The sequence below is a fragment of the Leguminivora glycinivorella genome, chromosome 5 (assembly GCF_023078275.1).
Source record: "Leguminivora glycinivorella isolate SPB_JAAS2020 chromosome 5, LegGlyc_1.1, whole genome shotgun sequence".
Taxonomy (NCBI): Eukaryota; Metazoa; Arthropoda; class Insecta; order Lepidoptera; family Tortricidae; genus Leguminivora; species Leguminivora glycinivorella.
In genome coordinates this window covers 19,483,816-19,510,865 of record NC_062975.1, presented here as the reverse complement: position 1 = coordinate 19,510,865, position 27,050 = coordinate 19,483,816, and the positions used below count along the sequence as shown (strand labels likewise).

The window sequence follows — 27,050 nt, the reverse complement described above, 5'->3', positions numbered from 1 at the left end:
CAGGTAGACGGGAGGCAAAATAGGTAGATCTACCTATAAATAGGTAGATGTGACAACACTGATAGTGATGGTAGTAACTGAAACCATGACATAGATGGCGCTCTGTATGCATTTGGTTTCATAGATTTATTTGGTTTTTAAAACGAGATGAAACTATATCCTTCTTCAATACTGCCAACATAAAGCCAAATCAAAAACAACGTTGGTTTAAAAAAACGCTCTACAAAAACACTGTGCGTAAACATCCAGTGTTGCCCACTTCAAATATGGCCATAAATTGTAGACCAAATTTTTTTTCAGTTATCTGTGAAAATCAGATCGCGTTTGACAGTAGACGAGTAACTAATAATTTTTATTGATATTTTCGTGTAGAGCTATGATAATTACATGAAATGTAATTCGTCTTTATTGTTAATATTTTAACTCTTCGCGAAAAGGTTAATTTACTTAAAAGGGTAGTGTAATTAATGCCAGTGTCATGTGTCCGGATGGTCGCTTTGTCGATATTCGATGCGAGTGCGAGTTTAGTTTTTTGTAATTCTGTAATGTTATGAGTGCTCTTTTGAGCTGGTTAGCATAATGCCAGTACAGCAGATTAATGTTAAAAATTCGTCGGAAATCGAGAGTTGGGAATGGAACGGCGGTTGCGGGCGAGAGGTGATCCGAGGAGGGTCAGATAGCAGTCGAACCTCATGCAGCAACTCGAGCGGAGATATCTGTCGCATTTGCCACTGCGAGAGCGAGGTCCACAATCCCCTTCTGGCGCCCTGCTACTGCTCAGGTCAGCTCCTCTGTTCCTAGCATGATGTTGTCTTATGGAAAATAACGTAAATCACGTCACGCGTTGGTATTCTGGTCGATTGCTCAATCAGTATATTTACATCTGAGTACACGTTTGTTTAAATTGTTATTTAGGAATAATAGATTCAGTGCAAGAGATATTCCATGAAATGAATTCGTTATGGCATACATGGGGTGTACATTATACATGATATGTAGTGTTGGAAACATATGACATGTAAATGGATTAGCATGTTTGATAAACAGATTACAACATCAAGTGGAGTTGACATTGACTTTTGCTGGTGTTAGTGAAATATACAGTGTGCACATAATATCAAGGTCTTGCTTTAAGGTATTATTTTAACTTAAACTTAAACATTTATTTTAGAAAAAATATATGTGAAACATTTTACTTATTGAGCATATAAAGTCATGATAAAAGTTAGTCATTATGATTTGTTTGTTTGCATTATTTATTATTCGTTTTTTAGATACCTTCCCCTAACCCTTCTCTTCTCTTCTCCTCTTCTCAGCATATTTGCATCCACTGCTGAACATATGCCTCTTTCATGGATTTCCATTCTGTTCTATAAGCGTGGTTCTGTGCCACCTAACCCTTATTAGGGTTTTAATAAGCTAAACAAATTAAATACATATATGTCACATACACTTGCAAAGTATTTTGTTGTTATGGCCTCAACAACTTAAAAGGTCCATGATTTGATATATCAAGCTATTAAGGAACTAGAAGTGTTTTTTAACCTGTTAAATAAGCTAATGTTTATAAATAGTAATTTTTAAAAGTTTTATTACATTAAGTACATCCAAATCTCCTTAATCAAAATACTTAGGGGCTTGATAGTTCAATTATGTTTTATTCCTTTCTTACAAATACAATATATCAATATGGTAAAGACAATACAATGATTGCTAATTCTACAATATAGCAAATATGATCATTATCAGACTGGAAGTGAACAGTCTTGTGGGTACTTGGCCAATGATAATTTTATCAAACCATAAGTGCAAGTATTTAAATAAATTATAACCTAACCACAAAATTAAAATTTTGAAAAAACCCCCGACCGCGATCTAGTGGACCGATTTTTATGAAATATGGCTAAGAACACTCCCGACTAACACAGCTTTCAAATAAAAAAAACTAAATCGAAATCGGTTCATCCGTTCGGGAGCTACGATGCCACAGACAGACACACACACAGACAGACAAACAAACAGACAGACAGACAGACAGACGGACAGACAGACAGACACGTCAAACTTATAACACCCCGTCGTTTTTGTGTCGGGGGTTAAAAAAGGTTTTTAATTGCATTTAAAAAACTATGATGTTGATGTCAGAATGACCCAAACAAATGTCAAAATATTTTACATGAAATGTGCGTCTTATTTGTATTTATCCATAAGACTTCATAATAACTTATTTGCGAGGTTCCATTACAGAAGGGTCTCTATGCTTCAAGTGAAGTAAGGACATTTTCATCTGAAATACCAAAAGAAATTAAAAAAACACATGGAATGTTATATTTAATTTAATATATTGTCAAGCCAAAAACACCTGCAAGTGTTTTTAAATGGTCTTTCACACTGCTGGCAAGACTGTGACTACCAACCATGTTTTAAAAAAGATTCATCATGTTTTTCCTTGGAATTAAAGGAAAATGAGTCAATATTATTTTATAAAGACTGTTTGAACAGCTGTTGTTATTCTATATGTAAAGTAAAGTTTATTACAGTACATGACAATAGGCAATTACAATTAACATGACGAAAATAAGCAGTACTCTAATAACATGAACGCAAAGACTTACACTAGGCAGAGCCTGTCCTGTAGGTAGCCAACACAGTTAGGAGTATTCAAAACAACAGGTTGCGCGCATCGTTAACAACATGTATTAGTTTATTTACTCAATAAGTCTCATAGTATTTTTAATTAATCCATTGTTCTCTGGAAGTTAACAGTCTTAGCAAACTCCTTGAAGAGTAAAGCTGCTTTTTTAAATGTAGTAATTTATAAATAATTTTATGAAGCTGCAAATTTTTAAAGTTTTGGAAGAATTTAGACCTTCCCGGTGAAACTTGAATTTGTGACCATTTGGAACTTTGGTCCAATCAATTTGACCAATTGAGGCACAGGAGTTATCCAGATGTGTGCAAATTGTTCCATGTCTTCTCTTCATGCTTAAATAACTTAGGGTTGTATTAGATAAAAAGTCGGCTATTAAACCGGCTACGAGCATGTCATGCCATGTTCAGTGTTAGGTTCCATTGTTACCTACTGCTTCATCAACATAGTTTTAACCATTTATCAACCAATCAACTGATTTTGAATTTTGATTCAGATGAGAGAGAAAACGTTTTTTGATTGAGAGAGTAATTCAGTATAAAATAAAACTATGGAAACGGATTGAATTCGCGTATAATGAATTTACAATTCATCCCCATACCATAGTTTAGTATTCTATAGTTTTATTTTATGAGTAACTATCACAGTAACCGAAGACAATATTAATTCAGTATATTTTGAAAATAAAATACTTATCTAAGAATGGTTCTGAAAGACTTATTCAACAATATCACCACACGTTTTGTGTAGGGGATCATAGTTTTTACAATGTTTTCTACAAACTTTGTTGTCCTTGTGTCTGTTTACTGGTCACCATAAACATATTACTATAAAACTAGTTACAATATTACTCAGTTGTTTATTGCATTTTGACTCCCACTTGCGTCTGTCTATACATACTTATATATATATATATTTGTCACTCATGATTCATATTTTATTTTATATGGACATAAAAATTGATAAGTATGGTTAATATTCTGGTTGCAGTGTATGCATGCATGCTCTTGGGAATGAATTAGAGTATTACTTCCATCTTCAAAAACTGCAGTTATATACTCCCACACTACACCATTTTCTCTTTGTCCTGTCTCTACCCATCAGGAAAAGTTATTACTTTTTTTATCGACGATTTAACAAATGCGTTAAAAATACGCATATTAGCTTTAGATTGCGTGATTACGCGTGTCGTGTATTAGTTGCGTTCATTAGGCGCGCACATAACATACTATTCAGTATACCTATTCTATGTGCGCGCATTCTGAAGCGCACTCATGGTGTGCTCCCTAAATTGGATGCACCTTTTTTTAGGAGGGGAAGTACGTTACGCATACCATCCCACGTGCAGGGAACAGGGCTAATGAGACCCATGGTTTACCTACTGACACCCCTTGCTTGTTGCTTGTGTTCCTGCCTTTGAATAAACCTTTCGATTGTCTACCGTCGACTTGCCTTTGTGCTGGCACGTCTGCATAACGCCGTTTGTCGTGCTAAGACATTGCCTCGCTCTGCGTGGACTCAATAAGGTTGCCAGAATTTATCGAGGATTTTTCTTAGGGTCAGTAACGCGCACGTAACACCTCTGAACTTGCCGGACGACTTCTTAGGGACCGTCCACACTCAAGAGACGCATGCTTTTGCCTTATGCTTTATTTCCACCGACGTAATATAAACAAGTAGCATAGACTTCGCTTCTGCAATGGCGTCCGAGTAAATGTGTGGTTTATTGTTACAGGGAGCCTGAAGTACGTCCACCAGAGCTGTCTGCAGCAATGGCTGACAGCGTCGGAGACTCGCTCCTGCGAGCTTTGCAAGTTCAACTTCATCATGCACACCAAGATAAAGCCTTTCAATGAGGTATGTATCTACCTACCTACAGTCGCCTTTAATAATATCGGAGCGGCCACAGCGCTTACTATCTCAACACGACTCTATTGCAAGCACAGATGTCATATATAAAATATATACCATAGATGAAATGACCTCAGTAAAGTCCACTGAGTTGTCCGTCTTTAATCGCAGCTTGCAGCTTTCGGGCGTCAATTTTTGTAAGTTGAAGTCAACAAAAACATTAAAAATGCCTCGTTACGTGATATTTAATTGCAACAACACAAAAATTGTGAACACTCAAGGGCAGACACATATTTAAATTATTTAAAATCACAGGCAAGGTACAAAATCTGACACGCTCGGCCGCCATACAAATAGATGAACTTGTTTCATCTATCTAAATCTAATTCTGTGTTTGCAAGGTATGTTCAGAAATTTTTGAGCAGCCTGGCAGCACTGATGTATCTGATCTGATGGCGATTTTACTAAGATAGACTCGAATCACGTCCCGCACTGACGCCGTATTATGAAAACGACGTTAGAAATCTAGCTAAAGTGGCACAAATTTGGTAAGGGGTAAGAATAAATAAATAAATGTGAATGTAGCTTTGCTTGGTTAGGAAAATCATAAATAAATAATAATTGCTATAGTAAAATCGCAATCTTCTATTACATAAATAATGGGCATATGGCCAGATTCAGAATACAACGAGACTGACTGAACGATCCATATTTATATTACCATGTTACGATCCGATGTTTGGGTGATCTAAGCCATACCTACCTACCGCACAAAAGTTTATATATCTATTACTTATAAGGAATTGGATATCGTAGGTATATATTTGGCGCTATGCCATGACGAGTCATTCAGCGAAAAGCGATTATCTGCTAAAATGGAACGATTACTTTCATCCTAATGTTTTTATTTGCGAGGTCATAACAATGATTAAAAGGTATTATGGTTACCACAACGTGCACTTTTCTTAGGAGCGATTAGATATAAGTCCTCTATTCGAGTAATTGGTCGTCATTTGTATGACGTTTTCGGAATAATGCACCTTATGTTGTTAGAAATGACGCCAAGAGTCCGATTACTGTCTATAACACACATTCTTTGAAACAACTGCGATATGGAATACCCAAATTAACCCATTGTATTGTATTGTATTGGCCTGTCTGTGGAATAGACTTATTAACAATTAACACAATGGTTTTGTAATATATGTTATTAGTCATTAATATCATTATTTACGTCTACTCATTATCTTTAATTTCGAGTAAATTTAACGACATGTATAATAAAAAAAGTTTAATACGCCAAGCATTACAAATATATTTAGTGCGATAAAAGTGATTCATTGAAAATATTCGATATGCTATTTTTTTTACGCTTATATTTAATTTCACTTGGAAATAAATAGCGCACTGTCCCATGAAATCTTGCAATTCGATACCATGTAGGTATTACATACTTGTTGCTATATCACCATGCTAAGTCTGAACCGTTTCGTGGCTATGCCTTACAGTATTTTATTTGTATTTTGCCATGAATAATAGTAGGTACCTTACGATACAAGTGCGGAAAAGTGGAAGACGGATTTTCGACTTAACAAGAAATGAACCCATGCGCGGATCCAGGGGGGGGTCATGGGGGTCATGACCCCCCCCCTGGAGCCTAGGCTGGCCATACAAATAGACCACGTGACCCCCCCGGGGGGGCCTGGGCCTTTACCACATGACCCCCCCCTGGGCACGAAGCTGGATCCGCGCTTGAATGAACCACTTTGAGCACTAGTGCGGGCAAAACACACCAGATCTGTACTGAAAAAGCATTTTTTTCTACATATTATTCGATAGGTAATTTCATATTAAAACCAATTACTTTTTCGATTAAGCTACGAGGAAAACGTACTTACCTGGTAAGCCGTTTTTCCGCTACGCGTGTAAGGTCAGTAGCCTCACCGCGATTTTGGTACCTATACATCTCGCTCGCCCTAATATGCCAGTACGAGCGAGATGAGTATACATAATTTACACAGATGGTAGCGTCTGGGTATACCTATATATAGCCACTGTCAAATTGATGTCAACGTTACAGACGGTTCGCTTTTGTAATGAGGACTAGTTGCCTTTTTAAATGGGTCACTTCTTGGAGTCTTGTGGGACTCCCAAGGCAGATGAGACCCATGGTTTATCCACTAATTAACCGTCGCCTTCCTAAAAGACGAGGTCCCAGGAACGCCGAAGTAATCTTCCGCAGCCTCACCAGCAAGGCCTAGTTGCCTGCTCCCTGTACTTATATTTGGCGACATCTACGGGTATGTATCGCGGTATGTGCCGAACTATGTAAACAACCTAGAAATACTTACACACTAATATGTAGTGATAAGATTTAATTAATAATTTTATTATGCAAAACAGTACCCGATATCCTTATGTTTACTTCTGCTAAGTTTTAATTATTTGTAATCCATATACCTAGGTCCATAACTCTTGCATGCGAGGTCAGGATAAAACAAGTACTAGGATAATAGTTATTAAAGTAATGTAAATTACTAGGAAAACCTTTTCAGTAAATTGAGCTCGATTAGAAACTACTGGACAACAACTGTAATTTTGTAATGCAATTGTACAGGAAACCAATTAAGTATTATACCTACTTAATATGGATTTAGGTATTAGAAATGATGACAAATATTAAATATTATAGGACTTTTTTTTACATAGATTGACTGAGGTGGCGTGGCGGCGGCGTGGCGCGCGCCGCGCCGCTTGGCGGCGCGCCTTACGTCCTTCCTATACAAAATGTACTGAGGAGACGCTTTTTGAATTACACTCAGGTGGCGTGGCGCGGACGTCCGTTGCGCGCCCCGAGACACGCGACGCTCTGATGTGGCCGGTACCTCAAATTGCAGAATACTCCATACAATCTTCCACCCCTCATTTTAGGGAAGTGGAGAGTTAGAAAGAGACGAAAAGTAGCCTATGTCACTCTCCATCACTTCAACTATCTCCACTTAAAAAATCACATCAATTCGTCGCTGCGTTTTGTCGTGAAAGACGGACAAAGAAACAGACACACACACTTTCCCATTTTATAATATAAGTATGGATATGACTAAATTACGTCGAAATAGAAACAAACATCAGTATTCAGAATTAATAAATTTTCCGTCAGATTCAGCTCTGAAGATGATATGTATATGTCCGATAGGAAATCTTCCAAGTGCGCTGGTGGGTTCCGTAAATCTTGGGAGTAGTTGTCGTAGCCACTAATTTTACGAAAGCGACTGCCATCTGACCTTCCAACCTAAAGGGTAACTAGGCCTTATTGGAATTAGTCCGGTTTTCCTTCACCGAAAAGCGACTGGCAAATATCAAATGACATTTCGCACATAAGTTCCGAAAAACTCATTGGTTTCGCGACCTCCGGATTGAAAGTCGCACGCTCTTGTTTTCTTACCTAGGCCACCAGCGCTCTCGAGGAGGAAATCTTCCTAGATAGTGGTTGACTGAACAGATAATGCAACCAAACATCTTGATAAAGGATAGATAGTAGTAATTTACATAATATATTGATTATTAAGTAGATGAGTTGCAATATCTATGTTTATCTTCGATCGATGGTGCAGAATGCTGATAAGCATATTGTCAACTCACATTGAATTATCAATAAGATATCAATTTACAACACAAACGACAAACGTCGCAAAAACAATGAGCGTAAACACTGTAAATTACTGTACGCCAAGTTGTCGTTGAAAAAAACCGGCCAAGAGCGTGTCGGGCCACGCTCAGTGTAGGGTTCCATAGTTTTCCGTATTTTTCTCAAAAACTACTGAACCTATCAAGTTCAAAACAATTTTCCTAGAAAGTCTTTATAAAGTTCTACTTTTGTGATTTTTTTCATATTTTTTAAACTTATGGTTCAAAAGTTAGAGGGGGGGGACGCACTTTTTTTTCTTTAGGAGCGATTATTTCCGAAAATATTAATATTATCAAAAAACGATCTTAGTAAACCCTTATTCATTTTTAAATACCTATCCAACAATATATCACACATATTATTAAATTAAAACGGGACTTAATCACGTAAAACTTACGTTTTATATTTAACCCGACGTTTCGGACATGACATTACGTCCGTGGTCACGGGTAGACTGGCTGGGAGTTGTATCAACATCTTCTAGCTGTACGAGTTTTTCGAACTACCCGCACTTGATTGTCATCAGTCACTTTTACGCTAGGGTTGCCACTCTGCCTACATACAACACTCACGACATCCGATGGTATGAGACGGGAAGTTTTCTCACGTTTACACTTGCTAATCACTGGATTCCACGAAGATGAAATCCCTTGCCCTTCATTTTGATTGAAATTACGATGTTTCCTGATTTCAATCGCTTCACGTACTTTCCTGCTATAGTAAAGACGTTCAGTTGAAAGGACTTTGGGATTATGCAGTTCAATCCAGTGGTTCGGTCCTGACTCTAGCAAATGCTCGGCAACCGCAGACTTATTTATTTGTCGTTTTTTGACCGCCGCGATATGTTCTTGTTTTCCGTTTTAATTTAATAATATGAGTGAAGATCGTGTTAGTTTAAATCAATATAATATATCACACGTTGGGGTTGGAATGAAAAAAAATATCAGCCCCCACTTTACATGTAGGGGGGGTACCCTAATAAAACATTTTTTTCCATTTTTTATTTTTGCACTTTGTTGGCGTGATTGATATACATATTGGTACCAAATTTCAGCTTTCTAGTGCTAACGGTTACTGAGATTATCCGCGGACGGACGGACGGACAGACAGACATGGCGAAACTATAAGGGTTCCTAGTTGACTACGGAACCCTAAAAAGTAGGTATCAAAAAAAAAAAAAAAAAAAAAAATCAAAAAGCATTTATTTCATAAACCAATTTACAACATAACACTCGCAGGTTGAGACTTCCTAGTAAGTATTTATAATACCTGTGACAGGAAGCCCCGCTCTTCCTCAATTTTCAACTACATTTATTTTTACACAGTTAAAGATTTGAGATGTGAGTGTGTGTGTGTGTGTGTGTGTGTGTGTGTGTGTGTGTGTGTGTGTGTGTGTGTGTGTGTGTGTGTGTGTGTGTGTGTGTGTGTGTGTGTGTGTGTGTGTGTGTGTGTGTGTGTGTGTGTGAGTGAGTGTGTGTGTTCGCGTGTCTTTTTCTACTCATCACCCTATTAACATTTCTGTTTCATCATATGTTATGTTTTGTATCCACTTCACTACGGTTTTTTTACAGTCATACCAAGCTAAGAGGTAAATATTAATTTTGTCATTTATTATATTATATAGGTGTACTGATAATGCCTGATACTGTCTTTTTCCAAATTTAGATTTACAGTATACTGGCGGGATAACACTTTTTTTACGTCTTCGTGATAACACCGTCACATCAATTTTTTTACTTTTGTGGACTCGTAGTACAGCCGCTATAACATATAACTTTCTCATAGTTAGCTGTTCACTGATTTCATAAAGTTGTTGTGTTGGGTAGCGATATGGTTTTTGGTGCATGACTTTTAGTAGGCATCTTTGACTCCGTTCAACTTCTAAGAATTTACATTTACTTGCACCACCCCAGACTGAGATACAGTAATTCATAACGGACTGTGCTAGAGCCACATAGATTTGTGACAGGAGCGATTTGGTAGTAATATGTCTCAGTTTTTTGAAGATCCATATCAATTTTCTAATCCTAGTACTGACATAATCAATTTGTGGATGCCAAGACAATCGCTGATCCAATATAACACCAAGGTATTTTGTTGATTCGAGTTTAGTAATCTGTGTGCAAGTACTCGTACAATCGTTAGGGACATTTGTGCAGTTATGAATCACTACATTTAGATCACCTCTTGGCTGAGAACTTTTATACTTAGAGAAGCATATGTAACAAGTTTTAGCTGTGTTTAGTGTAAGAAGATTATTTCTCAGCCAAGAGGATACCCTACCAAGACCAGACTCAGCCATTCTATACACTGTTTCCCAAGATTTTCCTTCGAAAACAAGGACAGTGTCATCGGCGTACGAAAACACTTGCCCATTCTCTATTTGGAGGTTTGTCAGGTCATTGATATAAACCAGAAAGAGCGTCGGGCCCAAGACGCTTCCCTGAGGCACACCAAAAATAACGTCTGCTTCCTGGCTTACATGATTCCCTATTTTTACTTTTTGTGTTCGACCCTGTAAATAGTCACTCAACAAGTCCAAGGGGTGCCTCTTATACCAATTTGTTCTAGTTTATGAATAAGTGTGGGAAGAGATACCGTATCGAATGCCTTTTTCAGGTCCAAAAATACTGCCATGCATTTATTGCCCATATCAACGTTTTTACTTATTAGTGATGTAAGGGCTACAATTGCATCTTCCGTTGATCTGCCACTTCTAAAGCCAAAGGTATTATAAGTATGTTTATCTGGGGCACGAGATTTTCATCGGTAGGGAAAACCAGGGCAATGAGATATAGCGCGACGGCAGAGTCTAGCATGGGCAGCATACTCCAACATAAAATTCGTCTTTGAAATGAACTTCACAGCAGTACAAAAGGCTCGCATATTCGACCAGCAGTGTGTCCTACCAGTACTTACTTGACGACCGGTCTGGCTCAGTCGGTAGTGACCCTGCCTGCTAAGCCGCGGTCCTGGATTAGAATCCTGGTAAGGGCATTTATTTGTGTGATGAGCAATTGAGCACAGATATTTGTTCCTGAGTCATTGATGTTTTCTATGTATATAAGTATGTATTTATCTATTTAAGTATGTATATCGTCGCTTAGCACCCATAGTACAAGCTTTGCTTAGTTTGGGGCTAAGTTGATCTATGTAAGGTGTTCCCAATTATATTTATTAATATTTACTTACGTCCTTGCTTACGAGGCCTAAGCACGCCGCCAAAAAAAACCACGGGGTTTTTATTTAAAAGACGTTATAATATTAAATTAGGGCTATAATACGTAATTTATGCCTTAAGAGTAAGGTTTCTAATGAGTTCGCGTGATCGCGTATAATCGTCTGTAGTCGATATTTCGTTTTGGACGCACGTGACCAGGTGCGATTCAGTTAATTATATAAGTATGGAAACTGACTATTACTAGCGATTATGATAATACTCGATACGGGGTGAACGTCACGCATTAATATTATTTTTGGTAGTATACATACACTAGAGTTGCTTGTGTTGGGTATCCAACCCGACAAAGACATTGTATAACTCCGTCTAAGATGAAAGTCTAAGAAAAAAAATCAAAAAATAAGCTCGTGTAGATGGCGCCACACTTATGGCTGATACACAGTTAGGTGGTGACACTGATTATATTTAACCATTTTTACTCATAAATCTGTTAAAACAAAGAACATGGTTAAAATTTTCAAAAAGGAGGTTCTAGTTGCACTGAATACATGCAGTAAAACTAATCCTCTATATCCATTCGCTTAGTTATTTATTAGTTTACAAAACGTGGTCTTACTGGAACCAAAAATTGTATAAATATTCAGCGATTTACGCTATCGTGTTCTAAAACTTATGGCAGTCAAGTACGGCAGCGCGATAAGTGATAAAACATCAGGACTTCCCTATCGCACTATTTGTAAGTTCGATAGGTACGGCCTGATGTTTTATCATTTATCGTGCGACCATGCTTGCCGGTATGGTATTTTAATAGTATTTTATGCAACAGGCGCTTAAAGGAGGTCAAAAAAGACGAGTGGCATGGGTAACAATTTGAGGCGAAGCCGAAAATTGTTAATAAAGACGCCACGAGTATTTTTTGACTCAGTTAAACACCGTTGCATACAATACTTTTTCTACGACCATGTACTTAGTTTTTAATAGTTTTCTAGAATAACTTTCGTGAAATTTCCACTGTTTCCTGTATTTTGACGCAAAGGTTTGCACTACCCTCGTAGCGCCCACCATACAAAATTTATGATAGGGAATTTTGATTCTTATTGTACTTGAGATTGAATTCAATTTCTTTTGTTCGAAAAATTTCAGAAACAAAAGAAATTATATTTTATTTGTTTACATGAAAGTTAAAATTCCATTGAAACCAAATGTATTTCAGAAAGTACATTGGGCGCCAAGAGGCTACCCTGTAAATGACGAATAACAGTTCGGGAGTAGAAAAAGGCTTTTTTCGTGCATATACCCAATTTTATACTATAATTCTTGTTTAAAGACGTCGACAAAGCCACAGTATAACAAAGACACTCCCACTCCCCGCTGAAAGTGCCGCCCATCCGCTCTTGATCACCTCTCAGTTACCGCTTGTTAAAAACGCGACCAGTCGACCTGTCATATTTCATTTATACAAGCCATGATACAAGCATGGCATGGGTTTACCTACACGAGTTTAGACTGTGTGCGTTTCTCGTACGCGCCTCTTTCATATATTTGATTGCCATTGTCCGAGGTGTGACAGAACTGAACCTTTTTAGGGTTCCGTAGTCAACTAGGAACCCTTATAGTTTCGCCATGTCTGTCTGTCTGTCCGTCCGTCCGTCCGTCCGCGGATAATCTCAGTAACCGTTTGCACTAGAAAGCTGAAATTTGGTACCAATATGTATATCAATCACGCCAACAAAGTGCAAAAATAAAAAATGGAAAAAAATGTTTTATTAGGGTACCCCCCCCTACATGTAAAGTGGGGGCTGATATTTTTTTTCATTCCAACCCCAACGTGTGATATATTGTTGGATAGGTATTAAAAAATTAATAAGGGATTGCTAAGATCGTTTTTTGATAATATTAATATTTTCGGAAATAATCGCTCCTAAAGGAAAAAAAGTGCGTCCCCCCCCTCTAACTTTTGAACCATATGTTTAAAAAATATGAAAAAAATCACTAAAGTAGAACTTTATAAATACTTTCTAGGAAAATTGTTTTGAACTCGATAGGTTCAGTGGTTTTTGAGAAAAATACGGAAAACTACGGAACCCTACACTGAGCGTGGCCCGACACGCTCTTGGCCGGTTTTTAATTATTACATCTCTTCAAAGTATTAAAGAGTACAAACGCGCTGTACGTGCCAGAATGCACATCTGCGTAGGTAATTATTTATTTAGAAATGCTGACGTACGAAAAACAGTTGACCTTGTAACACTAACGATGTCAGGAAAACTTGTGTATCAAATAACTGTGTATTATCCTTGAAATAACTCGGAAGTACAGGGTTTGTGTATCAATCTATATATTTACTTATTAGAGGTAATTTGCCTACATTATGGTATGGAAATATACAAATTTTGTAACAAGCACTAATGTGTAAACGATGCTAGTTATTGAGCTTAAAAATCCTGAGTTCGCAGTCGTCTAAGAGGTTATTACCAATTGGACAGCGACAGCGCATCCTTGTTGTTGAATTCGAATATGATGACTTGGAAACCCAGTACCTGTAGCCTTTTCAGAAGTGTAAAACATTTACTGTAGATGTCTATAGACCAATATGGTGAAAATATTCGCCTTGGCGTCTTTCGAGCACTGGGCCTAGTGATCCAGTCTCCGTGGATTCAAGTCTTACGCAAGGCAAATTAACTTTTAATTTTTGTTATTTATGCCTAAAGCTAAAAACTGGATTCGCTCAAAATACATAATAGAAGGACAATTAGAAAGATTACTTGGGTAAGCCCAAGTACCTAATCTTTCTATTGTCCTTCTAGTTAGTAGGTATTGTAGTACCTATTCTAGCGTGATCTTTCTCCCCGCCAGCGTGCGGATCATAACGACCAAGGCCATAGGTGACTCAGATATCTTCCTGCTAAAACTCAAATGGAAATGGGCAGGACACACAGCTCGCCAAAAAGATCAAAGGTGGACATTAAAGGTGACGAAGTGGAAGGGCCCATTCGGCAAGAGGGGCAGGGGCCGACCGCTCACGCGCTGGGACGAGGATGTGATAAGGATAGCCGGCAAGGACTGGATCCAGGCGGCGCAGGATAGAGAAAAATGGCTATCAATGGAGGAGGCCTTTACCCACCATAGGGATTCATAATAAAACTAACTGTAAATATAAACACGTGTAATGTATTAGTTAAACAAATGAATAAAGGGCTTTTTTTTACAGTGGCGGTTACTGGAGATGTCAGGCGTGGAGCGCCGGCGTCTCTGCTGCGCTGTGCTATTCCACTGCGTGGCCGCGCTCTGCGTCATGTGGAGTCTATTCGTGCTCATAGAACGGGCTGTAGAAGAGGTTCATCGAGGACTCATAGGTAACAATCTCATCCACCGTTAAGGGTCTCTTGCACCAAACCGCCTGTCACCGAATTTAGCAATCGCAATTTTTTTGTATGGGAATTTCCATAGACTTCTGCTGCGTGACACATCAACATGTGTCTTTAAATTATTTTATTAATTGTGGTTGATGCAACGGGCCCTAATTATGTTGTAACGGACACCAGGCAATAAAAAGACTTCCACAACCGTCTAGTTTCCGTCAACGTGTTAAGTGTTAATCTTAGGCCTGATGTAACACAGATATGTGACAATTCAAAATCTTTGGTTTGGCTTACCGCGAACACGGAAGTTTCTCATTTGCTATATTCAAAGTAGGTATAGTAGTACTGTCAGAACAAGATGCCCGTATATTTCGAATTTCGGTGTTCGCTGTAGGCCCTCGATCGAATACCCGAAGAAACTTAGTACGCGTAACAGAATAGGCAACCTTGTACGAGTACCAAGAAATTTCAATGTACCTCCTTTGAATTGTTTTGAGAAGTGGGGTATCGAAAAAAATACTTAAGTCCTTAGTATCTTAAACTTATTTAAGGGCCACCCAATTTGTAAATACTTAGTTGTGAAGTCAGATTTAAGTTCTTTTAAGCTTCTTACAGTCTTTTGTAGAAACAGGCGTCCTTCATTTCAGTTGTGTCTTTTTGAAACTTATCGTTTTATCATTCTGTAATAGGACAGCACTCAACACTCATTTTAAATGAACAGATGGCCGGTCTCCATCCTTACTTGGTAGATATTCCACGAATCCGCACGAAGCGCTTTGCTTCTTCTTTTCTTATACGCACTGCCAAGGAGTGGAATTCCTTGCCGGAGGCTATATTTCCGAGCTCATATAACCCGGCAACCTTCAAATCAAGAGTGAACAGGCATCTTCTCGGCGAGCTCACTCCATCGTAGGCCAGGTCTTTGCCTTTGGCTAGTCTGTGGCCAAGAGTAAGCCCATTTATAATTTAAAAAAAAAGATGCTGTAATGTAAACGACGCGCACTACACTATCCATATCCTTAGCAATATTACGTATTGTATTTACCTCTAACGTATTACCATCGTCTAAAAGACTAATATGCGCTAAAGTGAGCTCTGCTCATCAAGAATGATTCATAATTAATTGCCTGTCCATTTCAGAACGTTGTTTATTCTCAAAATACGTTTGTTAGATTTTATTTCCAGTTAATTTAGAGTAAGGTACCTGACCAACGTCACAATAGCTTACGCTTCATAAGCGTAGGTATAATAGTTAGCTCTCCCGTTTGCCCTTCCGTAGTAGTGCGACAGAGCCAGACTGCTTGTCGATACTGTCAATCGCCACGTAGCGTCCATGATTGTCACTTTGGCTAAGCTGGCTGACCACGTGCCGTAGCCGAATGGCATTTCTGCGACGCGAAACGAAAACGAAACGCCGCGAAAGGTAGTCTGGCTCCGTCGCGCCAATACGCAAGAGCGATAGAGATAGATATCTACGAGCGTTTCGTTTCGTGAGCGTTTGTGCCATTCGGCTACGCACCCAGTTCGGTCTTTCTAATTCCGTTTGACTATTACCCTACGTCCTTGTATTACAAGTGTGTTTCCATGACAACCCAACAACTTGTATTACAAGGCTTGTAACTTTCGAGAAAGGCTCTAGCAACATCACAGATATCTAAACATGCCTCTACGTTGATGATGATGAGTCTTTTCTCGTTTCTCATAAATTTTCCATTGTGCCCATCCGTTTCGACATTAATGAACTTGATTTGACTATTTGTCTCATCTGCTTCACTTTTTTACCGAATGAAACAGTAAATGAAACTGTGTGTCGTGTTTAAACGCCTTTAGTAACGCCTCTATGCAAAAGTGAACTTTTTATTCGCTATTGTTTATACAGCTGCCGCTCAGAATACTAAACAAAAAAAAAACTAGGGCAAACTAAGTGTCGATGAACTGGAGAAAAACTACCTAGAGGACAAGCTATTTGAATTTTGCTTTATCATATTTTTACTTGTCCATACAAATTGGTAATCCTTAATAAATTTACTACGAATCTCTCCTTAACACTTTAGTGCTAGCACTTATAGTTTTCGCGTGATCCGTCACGAAAGTTGGTCCTTGCTGAAATTTTCTTTAATGAATGAAAAGTTTTCTCCTAAAATGCTTACGAAATCGTCGAAATTTGTTTGATATTACTAAAATATCACAGACACTAGTATGAGCTTCAATGGCTTGACTTGCCCCGCATTGCAGTGACAGGTTGCCAGCCTCTCGCCTACGCCACAATTTAACCCACAGTTTTATAATAATTTATCTAAATATCCGTTTCGTTTGTATTTCAGCGTGGCCGTTCTGGACAAAACTGGTAGTGGTCGCCGTGGGGTTCACGGGCGGAGCAGTGTTCATGTATATCCAGTGCCGCCAGTACCTGCACCTGTGTAATCGTTGGCGCGCTCACAACAGGTAACATCATATTAAATATAGTAAAAAATATATGACCTTGAATAACATTTCCATACTCTATAAACCTACTACTAACGTGGCAAGATACAAAAAGCTAAAGAAAGGCAATAGGCTAGTCTCCTATACTTAAAATAAAATATTTTATGCACTGCACGAAATAAATCACCACATAATTAGAAGAAAACATAGACAGTAGTTATGTTTAAACATAATTTCTATTTAATAAGTCAAAGAGAAAGATATAAAGTAAATGAATTGGCCATGACGTCACTCCTCAGTATTTCATAGTAACTCCATATTAGCAAATCGTTTTAACAGTTCTTAAAAAAAAGCTGATTTGACTAGTAGCAAAGACATATGTAACTCCGTATAGACAGATAAAGTCTAAGAAAAAAAAACGTACTGTGAACCATAGAGAAAAAGGTACGGTGGGCTAGATGGCGATACACCTTTGGGGGTCAAGCTAAGAATATGGGCCAAATTGTCAAAACTGAGGTTCAAAAGTTTTAAGCCTGTGTCGAGAGATAGCAGTCTATGCACTGTGGCTACACATTTTTCTTTGACAGTAACTCTCTAGAAACTCGATCCTTTTTTACTATTATCCCGGATTTGTAAGTTCACATTTTTGACACGTTTGTTTTGAAATATGTTGCAATGTGGCTAAGACGTATCGTTTGCCAAATCTAACGATTAATTTCGAATTGGTTGAATCGATTAGGCCCTATGTACAAGGAGCCGCTTAAACAAATATACGATTTTATCAACTTACTGAAATGTCATTTAAATTGAAATGACAGACTCTGCCACAGCACTAGTTTAAAAATAAAAATGAATGATAAATGACATAATAAGTAAATCCTGCGTGATAAATTAATATCGTAAAATACTCACTAACGAAGATCCGTAAAAAATAACATGTGTTAGATTATGTTTAAAGTAAGCGAAATATTGTTTTTCTACTAGTCGGCTGTAATCTGTCAATTAGGACACCACAGACTAAACTATAAGTGCTAACTTTTCAGTGTTGGATACTCTATGGCAGTTCCGACTCAACTATAATAATCTCATTATAGTTGACTTTTGTTAACTGTAATAATTTCAAAAATAGAACTTCATACAATTTCTATACTAATTTGCGATACCTGGCAAATTTGTCGGCATCTGAAACACATTTTTTTTTATCTGTCGCGTTATCGGCCAATCAGAGACGGTTATTACAAACAATTGGTTGCTAGGTAACTCGATGTTGATACAACGGTGAAAGACGCTATTAACATTAATTTGAACTTGCATGAATGATGATATTTCCGTCCATTGATGATGAAGATGATGACTCGTAGAAAAAGTATTGTATACAATAGTGATATAATTAAGCTTTTCACTCTCGTACCCTACTATTAGGCCACTCAGCAAAGCTTCGTGGCCTAAACATGGTACTCGACTGAAAAGCTTTGTATTATATCACGATTGTATAAAATACTATTTTAAGTACTTGATTTTTTTAAATATTATTACAGGATTTTATTTAAAATTTCATTAGGTTGCACGAGTTTACCTTTTGTGGACGCTGTCATGTGTCAAAAAGAGGTTCTTACAGCTCTGGGACAATAGTAGGAAACTAGCCTATTGAGGGAATAAACATGGAGAGTGCGGAAGCGATGTCTGCTTAAGATTTGTTGTACAGATGTAGTGATTAAAGCTTTTTCTTCTCATTTATGCGGGAAAGTACAAACGTGTCACGTTATTTCAGTCAGTCTCAATACAAGACTGTCTAAACTACCATAACAAATACGAACGTTTCCGGGAAAATTCATTTGAAAAGTATTGTCTACATCTACGTATTTAGAGGGTTTACTGGAGAAACCCGATAAATCGAGATAATTTGTCCTTGAAATAACAACATTGTAAAATTGCATATAGTTCGAATTTCAAAAACCAGTTTTCTCAACTTATCGGGTATCACCAGTAAACCCTCGAATTTATTTTGTTCATTATCTACTGTAAAGTGTAATTTTAGTAGAAAAGGCTTATTGTTTATGTTAATAGTTCCACCGTGATAATCGGAGTGTCGTTTTATTTCAGAATATTGTTGATCCAGAACGCGCCTGAAAAGATGCCCATACCGCACCACTCTCCGCCGCGCACACAGCGCCGCGCTATCGCACATGGACAGGTATTGACCCACCTTACGGCCCAGCCACGACATTGGTCTAAGCGCGACAGCGGTGAGCGGCAGCCATACGTGCGAATGTAAAGTCCCATCGCTGTGTCTCGCTCCAATGTATGGCCGCCGCTCACCGCTGTCGCGCTTAGACTAATGTCGTGGCTGAGCCATTATTGTAACTAGATAAGAGCTACAGGTGTTTTGTACTGCAACGATGGCAAACAAAAAAAGATAAGTCCAGATGAACGCCCTCACTCACCACTAACGCGCATTTACAGTTGTTCACGTATTCTCTGCCTTATTATACACCCTGTTTTTATTGAATTTCGTTAACTTTAAGGGAAGGTTCTTTAGATTAAATTTTAATACAATTAATGTCTCTAAGAAATTAGCGTCTTAACTCTTACGGTTATCGAGTTATTAAAAAATAAAGATAATTACTGAACACGTGTGTGATAACGATAACGTTTACCAATTCCTAATGTTATTTCGTCACTACTTTAAAAAAATCTCGCGCTGTTCCTCAAAGTTAAAACGCAGTAAGTCTACATGCATTCCATACATACTTACTCCAATTTTCTTTTCATTGACAGACGAAGGTACAAGTTTTTTTTAAAGTAGTGACAATTTGTTTTGACATGTGCCGTCAATCACTTGACACTAAGTTGAATGTTATTCTTAAGGGTCTCTCACACTAAAAAATTCATTTATTATGTATGCAAATGATGAAAAAAATTTTTTTGCGAATTTAACAAAAAGTGATATACAGGATGGTTCATGATAATGAACCTAGCCACGTGTCGAATTTAACGGAAAACAAATTAAAACACGGTGTAGAGGGATGAAGGTTACAGATAGTACTGGAATGGTACATAAAAAGTTAAGACTGTTAAGAGCTTATTACGCCAAAACTGCTTAGTTTTCACTATTATCCACAAGTAGTTGCACCCTTGGGAAATATTAAATTGTGTTATCACTCACTATGCATAAATAGAGAGCGAATTTCAGGTAGCGATTTAAATATTAATATGGATATGACTCGCATAATTGATTATTTTTTTCTACACAAAAAAAATGTATCGGAACATAAAAGTAAAACCCTGTTTGGATGCTTTTGTGAATATTGGGCCAAAACATATGATGATAATAAATAAAAAAAATGTTTGTTATTTTTAAATATTTTATTTATTTAAGTTCTTCTTCTTTAATATTTCTTCTGAGCATTGCACAGCAAAAACTTCTATTATGACTCAAAGAATAGAAAAATGAAAATAATTCGCTTCCTGTATACAAACTCTTTTATTTAGAATAAAATACTTTTCTTTAAAAGTAGTTTGTTGCAAAAATAACTTTAATTTAATCTAATTATTCAGCGAAGTTTGCGGTGTGCGATGTGATAATAATAAATTGTAAGACCTTATTAAAAAACCACATGACATGTATTTAAAAAATTGTACTAGTCATATCCATATTAATATTTATATCGGTACCTGATATCCGCTCTCTATGAATAAAAAAAAACTTGCCACGTTTCGCTCGCGTTTTTTGTTCATTTTATGATACGGTATGACCCCGGTGAGTAGACGTAGACTTTTTATATCGTAGACGTGTTTGAGTGGCGACATTTGCCCTATTTTTAGTGACAATAAAGTATATATGTTATGGACCAAGTGATAAATAAGGCACTATACATAAAGCGCATTGTGAGTGGGCAGTTTGATAATAACTATTCAAATAATTAAATTGCCCGGGCAAAAAAAAAAAAAAAAAAAAAAAAAAAAAAAAAAAAAAAAAAAAAAATGTGTACGTGCCATCTGTGGACTAAAACAGACTGAAAGTTGTAAACTATATTTTAAGGATCTAAACATAATGTCATTAGCCAGCCTTTACGTTTATGAAATGTCAGTTTTTGTCAAATCAAACCCTGATTTGTTCCCACTAATATCAGAAAACTCTAGGAACAGGCGTTTCAAGTACAAAATTAACCCAATAGCTGGAAAAACTGCGCTTTTGCGAAACAGCATACTAGGTATGGCCTCTAAAGTATATAACCACTTACCAGAGCAGTTCAAAGAGTTACACCTTAATCTATTCAAAAGAAAATTAAAGGCTGAGCTCATTAATAAAACATATTACAGAATAGATACTTTTTTTAGCGATACTTTGTTAATGTAATTTTATTTAAGATAGTAAGTAATGAATAATGTAGGTAATACTAGGACATGGAAACTGCTCTTTAATAAATATGATTGAATGACATAATAATTATAAGTATCAATAGTAATATAATATACGCATGTACTAGAATAAGCAGGCTATGCCTACACCAATTTTCACATGCCTAACGGCCGAATGTATTAAGGCTCTGTATCTTCATTTGTAACATCTTATGTACCATATATTCTTGTGAATAAATGAAATCTAATCTAATCTAATCTAATAATTGCCCAACAATTACGTAGCAGTATCATAATGACCGGCAATGTGATAAAAAATGGCGTTCATGCAAACTTGTTAAACTTATTATCAATTTGCTCAACGATCACGTAGCATTATCCCGGGCAATGTGATAAAAAATGGCGTCTAGACAATGATTAATCACATTGCCCAATACAGCTAGGCATTATTCATAATGCCCGGGCATTATACATCATGCCTAGAGATGGGCCGAATATGGACTTTGCCGAATACGAATATTCGGCCGAACATTCGGTTCAGCTCTTACCGAACCGAACATTCGGCCGAATATTCGGTTACGACATATTTTTAAAGTGAATGTTAAGATTAAAACTATGAAATGATCGATAATGGTTATACATAATACAACTATGTTTTTATGATTTAGTGGATAACTAAAACTTAGTTAAAACAACTCTGAACTTTTCTCAACTCTTGAACTACGGTTTTTAAACTTTTTACAAAACAATTGTGTTTATATCTTGATGCATTTTTAGGTAGTTTATTTTTAGCTACTAATATAGGAGCTTATTATCCAATGGAATACGTAAGATCTTAATTAGTTATTTACTTTGTTTATTCGGTTAAATATTCGGCAATGCGACCGAATACGAACATTGAAAAACTTGCCGAACATACCGAATATTTATCGAATATTCGGCCCATCTCTAATCATGCTCTCATTAATCACTCGGTCCATAACATATACATACATTAGATCGGTTTCGTTCGTCAGGTGGTAGCGAACATCGAGCCGGTGCGGCCGGCGCTGTACCACGAGGAGGACGAGAGCGGCGGCTTCGAGTCCTACCGCGCCGACCCGCGGCGCCGCCTCGCGCCGCCCAGCCCGCCGCCCGGGCCGCCCGCGCCCGCGCCCGCCACGCGGGACCCGCCGCAACCCAGGCGCTGCTCCGACACGCTGGTCAGCGTGGCGGTCGAGGCGCAGGCGCCCACGGTCTACCATATTAGGTAACACTATCTTCTATTGTCGACGATCCCGAACTCACAGGCGGTATTCAACCCTTAAGTCTAAGGAGAGACTTCGCCTCCTTATGTGTGTTCTATCGCCTCTACAGTGGGTTGTGTTCTGAAGAACTGTTTGACATGATGCCGACGGCCACTTTTCATCATCGCACCGCTCGCCATCGACGGGGCGCTCATCCACACACTTTGCGACCTAAATGGTCGCGCACCGTTTCAGAGGAATCTCCTCCCACCAACGCTCCGGCTGTGGAATGAGCTCCCTGCCGAGGTATTCCCGATGAACTACAGTATGGGGTTCTTCAAAAAAGGAGTGTATAAGTTTCTAATGGGTCGGCGACGCACATGTGACACCCCTTGAATTGCAGGCGTCCATAGGTTACGGTGACCGCATTCCGTCAGGCGGGCCGTATACCTGTTTGTCACCGACGTGGTATAAAAAAAAGACTACTTCCTGACGATTGATAAGAGCCAGTTGCACGTGGCGCCCGCGTCGCGAGATCAGTCACCACTAGCTAGACGCTGCTCTGATGCTGATGCGTTAGTGTGGCGGTGACAAGCGCCTAGAGTGTACCACATTAGGTATATGTTTGTTTATTTTCATACTTTTGTCAAACCTCAGTCGCCGCTTGGGGGACTCGCGTTGCGGGACAAGTCCCAACCCGCTAGACGATGCTCCGACACGTTAGTTAGTGTGGTGGTCGAGGCGCGAGCTCCTACGGTGTACCACATCTGGTGAGATATAGAGTAGATCAGGGGCGCTCGTGAAAAAAGGATCCGCCGCAATCCGCCTGGTGTTGCTTCGATGTATGCGTCGCGGGATCCGCCTCAATCCGCCTGGTGTTGCTTCGATATATGCGTCGCGGGATCCGCCGCAACTCGCTAAGCGATGTTCTAATACGCCAGTTAGTGTGGCGGTGGAGGCACAAGCTCCTACGGTGTATTCATTTATTTAATCTTTATTGCACAAAAGAAAAAAATCGTGCAGTACAAAAATGCGGACTTAATGCTTTAACGCATTCTCTACCAGTCAACCTCGAGGATAAGCAGAGATTGTGAGCGGTGCTACAATTACAACAGTAAAATCATCAATCGTGTACCATATGATATTCCGAGCTACTCTAGATACTTAATACTACTTTCTGATTCTGCCGTACAGTGTACTCGCTAAACGAGGCAGTGTGAGTTCGTCAGTCGATGCGTTAATTTATTGTTTTTTTTCGTTGTCGCAGCGCGGACCCGCTAGAGGCCGACATCCGCTCCCTGCTAGCGCTGGACGCGCGCGCGGCGCGCTCGCTGCCCAACCTGCCCGCGCTGCGCGCGTCCCGCGAGTCCCTGCTGCCCGCCGCGCCCGCGCCCCCCGCGCCGCCGTCCTGAGGCCCGCCCGCCTCTGCGCGGCTCACGTTGTACCCCGACCCGGAGCTCTACTAGAAGAGACTCCGGTACCCGGATTGTCCGAAGCGAAGTATGTATACTTGTATTGTATAGCCTATCTGATTAGTCGGGTCCACGCCGCGTGGCGATGCGCTCGCGCGACAAATATTCGAGGGACGCGCCTAGGCAGGTCGCTCGACCGAGCGAAACGTACGCCCGGGCAGAGGCGCTTAGGTACGTCCGCATTGAACATTAACCGCGCGAGCATATTGCCTCTGTGTGAACCCGGCTATCTTCTAAAATTAGATTCACGTAAATGTAAAGGCTCCGATGCGACATACAAATCTGACAGTCGAATTGTAACAGATTTGATTGGAACATTATTTTAACATGTTTAAAACCCGAGTTGTGAAGTGCCAGATGGTAAATACGGAACAGACTCACACTGTACGCGTACGTATACCACGGAAATAAAATAATAACGCACGACCGCACGGTAACGAGATTATCCTCGTGCTATCCTGTACGTGAAAAGTTTCAAGGTCGCGGTGCGGTGCGATCGTATATTAGCCACTTAATAAACCTCCCGTACCGTACATTTTAACGAGTTCTCTGCGGTACCGAGTCGGAGACCTAATACAAAATATGTATAATTACAATTTCGACTACCGCACAAAAATGTTAAGGGCCGAATTATTCAGTTAAACAAAGGATTCGCGCTCCATAGCATATTAGTTATTACAGACATACTCTCTCTATTACCCCGCTCATATTACTGCAACAGAATACACTTCGTTAAATACATAGGGTAAACAATTGTCACATTGGCTACGCACTCTTAGGGATACCCAAACCTATCGACGTTCAATCGTCTTTTCCCGACCAAAAACCGCTCGTTAGTATAAACATGCGTACGCGTGCATTCAGCGTCATACTAACGAGCTATTTTTGGTCGACTAGAGGCGTCAATAGGTTTGGGGACCTTTATCGTTTTCTGACAAAATTCGAACGAGCAAAAATATAAATATCTAGAATAGATATCGCTAGTCGACTATTTTACGATTCTGCCTACTGTATAAATAACGATGTATTTATAATTGCGAGCGATCAATTCTACGGTTAGATATAGACAAATGCAATAACATCTTATAACACGTGAATATAATGTATATAACCTTCAAATTTTACAAGTTTACCCCAATATTATAACTTTGCCCAAATGAGATTATTTATTAATTTAATGAACTTTATTTTACTAAATATTGGCCCATATACAACGAAATTCAATTATTTTAGTTTTTTTGGCAACGTAGGAGAAAAATAAATGTTTTATGGAACAAATGTTTGTCTATAAATTAACTACTTTCTTTTTGCATAACGTGCCTACTTAAAAACATCATAGTGCTATTGCAAATTTAACATTGTTTATCATGTGAATCACATTTATTCTAGTTATTTATACTATTAGTGACATGGCAACACCTGCGCGTGAAAGAAAGAGAAGGCAACTGGTGTGAAAAAAAAGACATAATAACTACACTTTTTTAAAGATCTTCTGACGCAATAATTTACCTCTAACGAAAATAATGATCTAAACGTCTTCAACTATCCAAGCTTCGCCGTATTTTGTGTCCTATTCGATTACTTCTGAAGGTTTAGGCGTATAATGTCCCACTCGCAAAACGTCTCTTGGTCCCTTTCGCAAAAGGTCCCTTTTATAAAATGTCCCATTGCCAAAACGGCCCTTCTGCAAAATATCCCGTTCTCAAAATGTCCCTTTATATAAATTACGTCCCTTTCGCAGAAAGTCCCTTTCACGAAATAACCCGATCGCAACACGTCCCTTTCGCAAAATGTCCCATAAAAAATGGCTCGTACCAATGAGTTTTTTGGAACTGTGTACGAAATATCATTTGATATTTACTAGTTGCTTTTCGGTGAAGGAAAACATCGTGAGGAAACCGGACTATATTCAAGTGGCCAGTATTGATAACAATCTGTATTATTACCTCTTTAATCCATAAGAACCTGGCTATTTGCAAACGGGACGTTTTGCGAAAGGGGCATTAGGCAGCCGTGACTTTCAGCGATAGGGGTATTTTCAGAAGGGACATTTCGCGAAGGGTATGGGTCATTTTGATAACGGGACGTAATGCGAATGGGGTTTTTTGCATAAGGGACAATTAGCAGAGAAGACGTTTTGCGTATGGGACGTTATTATAGCGGAGGGACGTTTTGCGAGTGGGACATTATACGCCTAAACCCTTCTGAATTTTAATAATAGAATCATTCATCATTCCATTAAATAACGGTACGAATTACCGTACTTCCATTTAGCTGTACAGGGTAAATGCCAACTAAAAACTCAATATAAAATTGAATTTTATGCGCTAATTTCTAACCCCCTTATTCATAAACGTACTCTAAACTTATCAAGCTGATAAAGTTCGTGTGTCTCTTTCCAACGTATTGGCGTGATAGAAAGGAACAAACGAACTTCATCGGCTTGATAATTTTAGTGCACGTTTATGAATAAGGGGTACTGATGTGCCGACGGAAAGTTTCCAAAATTCTGAAATTTTCACATAGGAAAACTTCGGAAACTTTCCATACTTTGTATGGACAATTGTATGGATGGAAACTTTCCATTTCATAAATTTAAATTCCCTTTATTTTTCGTGAAAGTTTCGTGAATTTTTCAAGAAATTTAAGGTTTTTTTGGAAAGTTTCCGCATTTTGCACATCACTAATAAGGGGGTAACACTCTATAGGACAAAAATACGGCCGTCTCGCAATTAATTCATCATTAATGTAGCTTTATAATTACTAAGTACTTTCAATAACCCGTTAAATCATTTGGGCAGAAAGGAACACGACTCTCTATTAACACTTTAACA

The 27,050-nt window shown here is 38.5% G+C and overlaps 1 protein-coding gene across 4 annotated transcripts; it reads left to right on the top strand.

Moving 5' to 3' along the window:
• The first annotated feature begins 78 nt into the window (after nucleotides 1–78).
• On the top strand, nucleotides 79–25,799 carry LOC125226646 (E3 ubiquitin-protein ligase MARCHF9-like). Of its 4 annotated transcripts, none has more exons than XM_048130687.1 (7): nucleotides 79–781; nucleotides 4,386–4,507; nucleotides 14,582–14,726; nucleotides 17,057–17,177; nucleotides 19,260–19,350; nucleotides 22,535–22,767; nucleotides 24,012–25,799. In XM_048130687.1, exons 1-7 carry the CDS (start codon nucleotides 580–582, stop codon nucleotides 24,154–24,156), a joined length of 1,059 nt encoding a protein of 352 aa, XP_047986644.1. In that variant the 5' UTR covers nucleotides 79–579; the 3' UTR covers nucleotides 24,157–25,799. The 4 variants fall into 4 exon arrangements, with proteins under 4 accessions (XP_047986644.1, XP_047986645.1, XP_047986646.1 ...); XM_048130688.1 differs by having other exon boundaries at nucleotides 639–1,135; XM_048130689.1 differs by lacking the exon at nucleotides 79–781 and adding an exon at nucleotides 2,626–2,673.
• The last annotated feature ends 1,251 nt before the right edge of the window (nucleotides 25,800–27,050 follow it).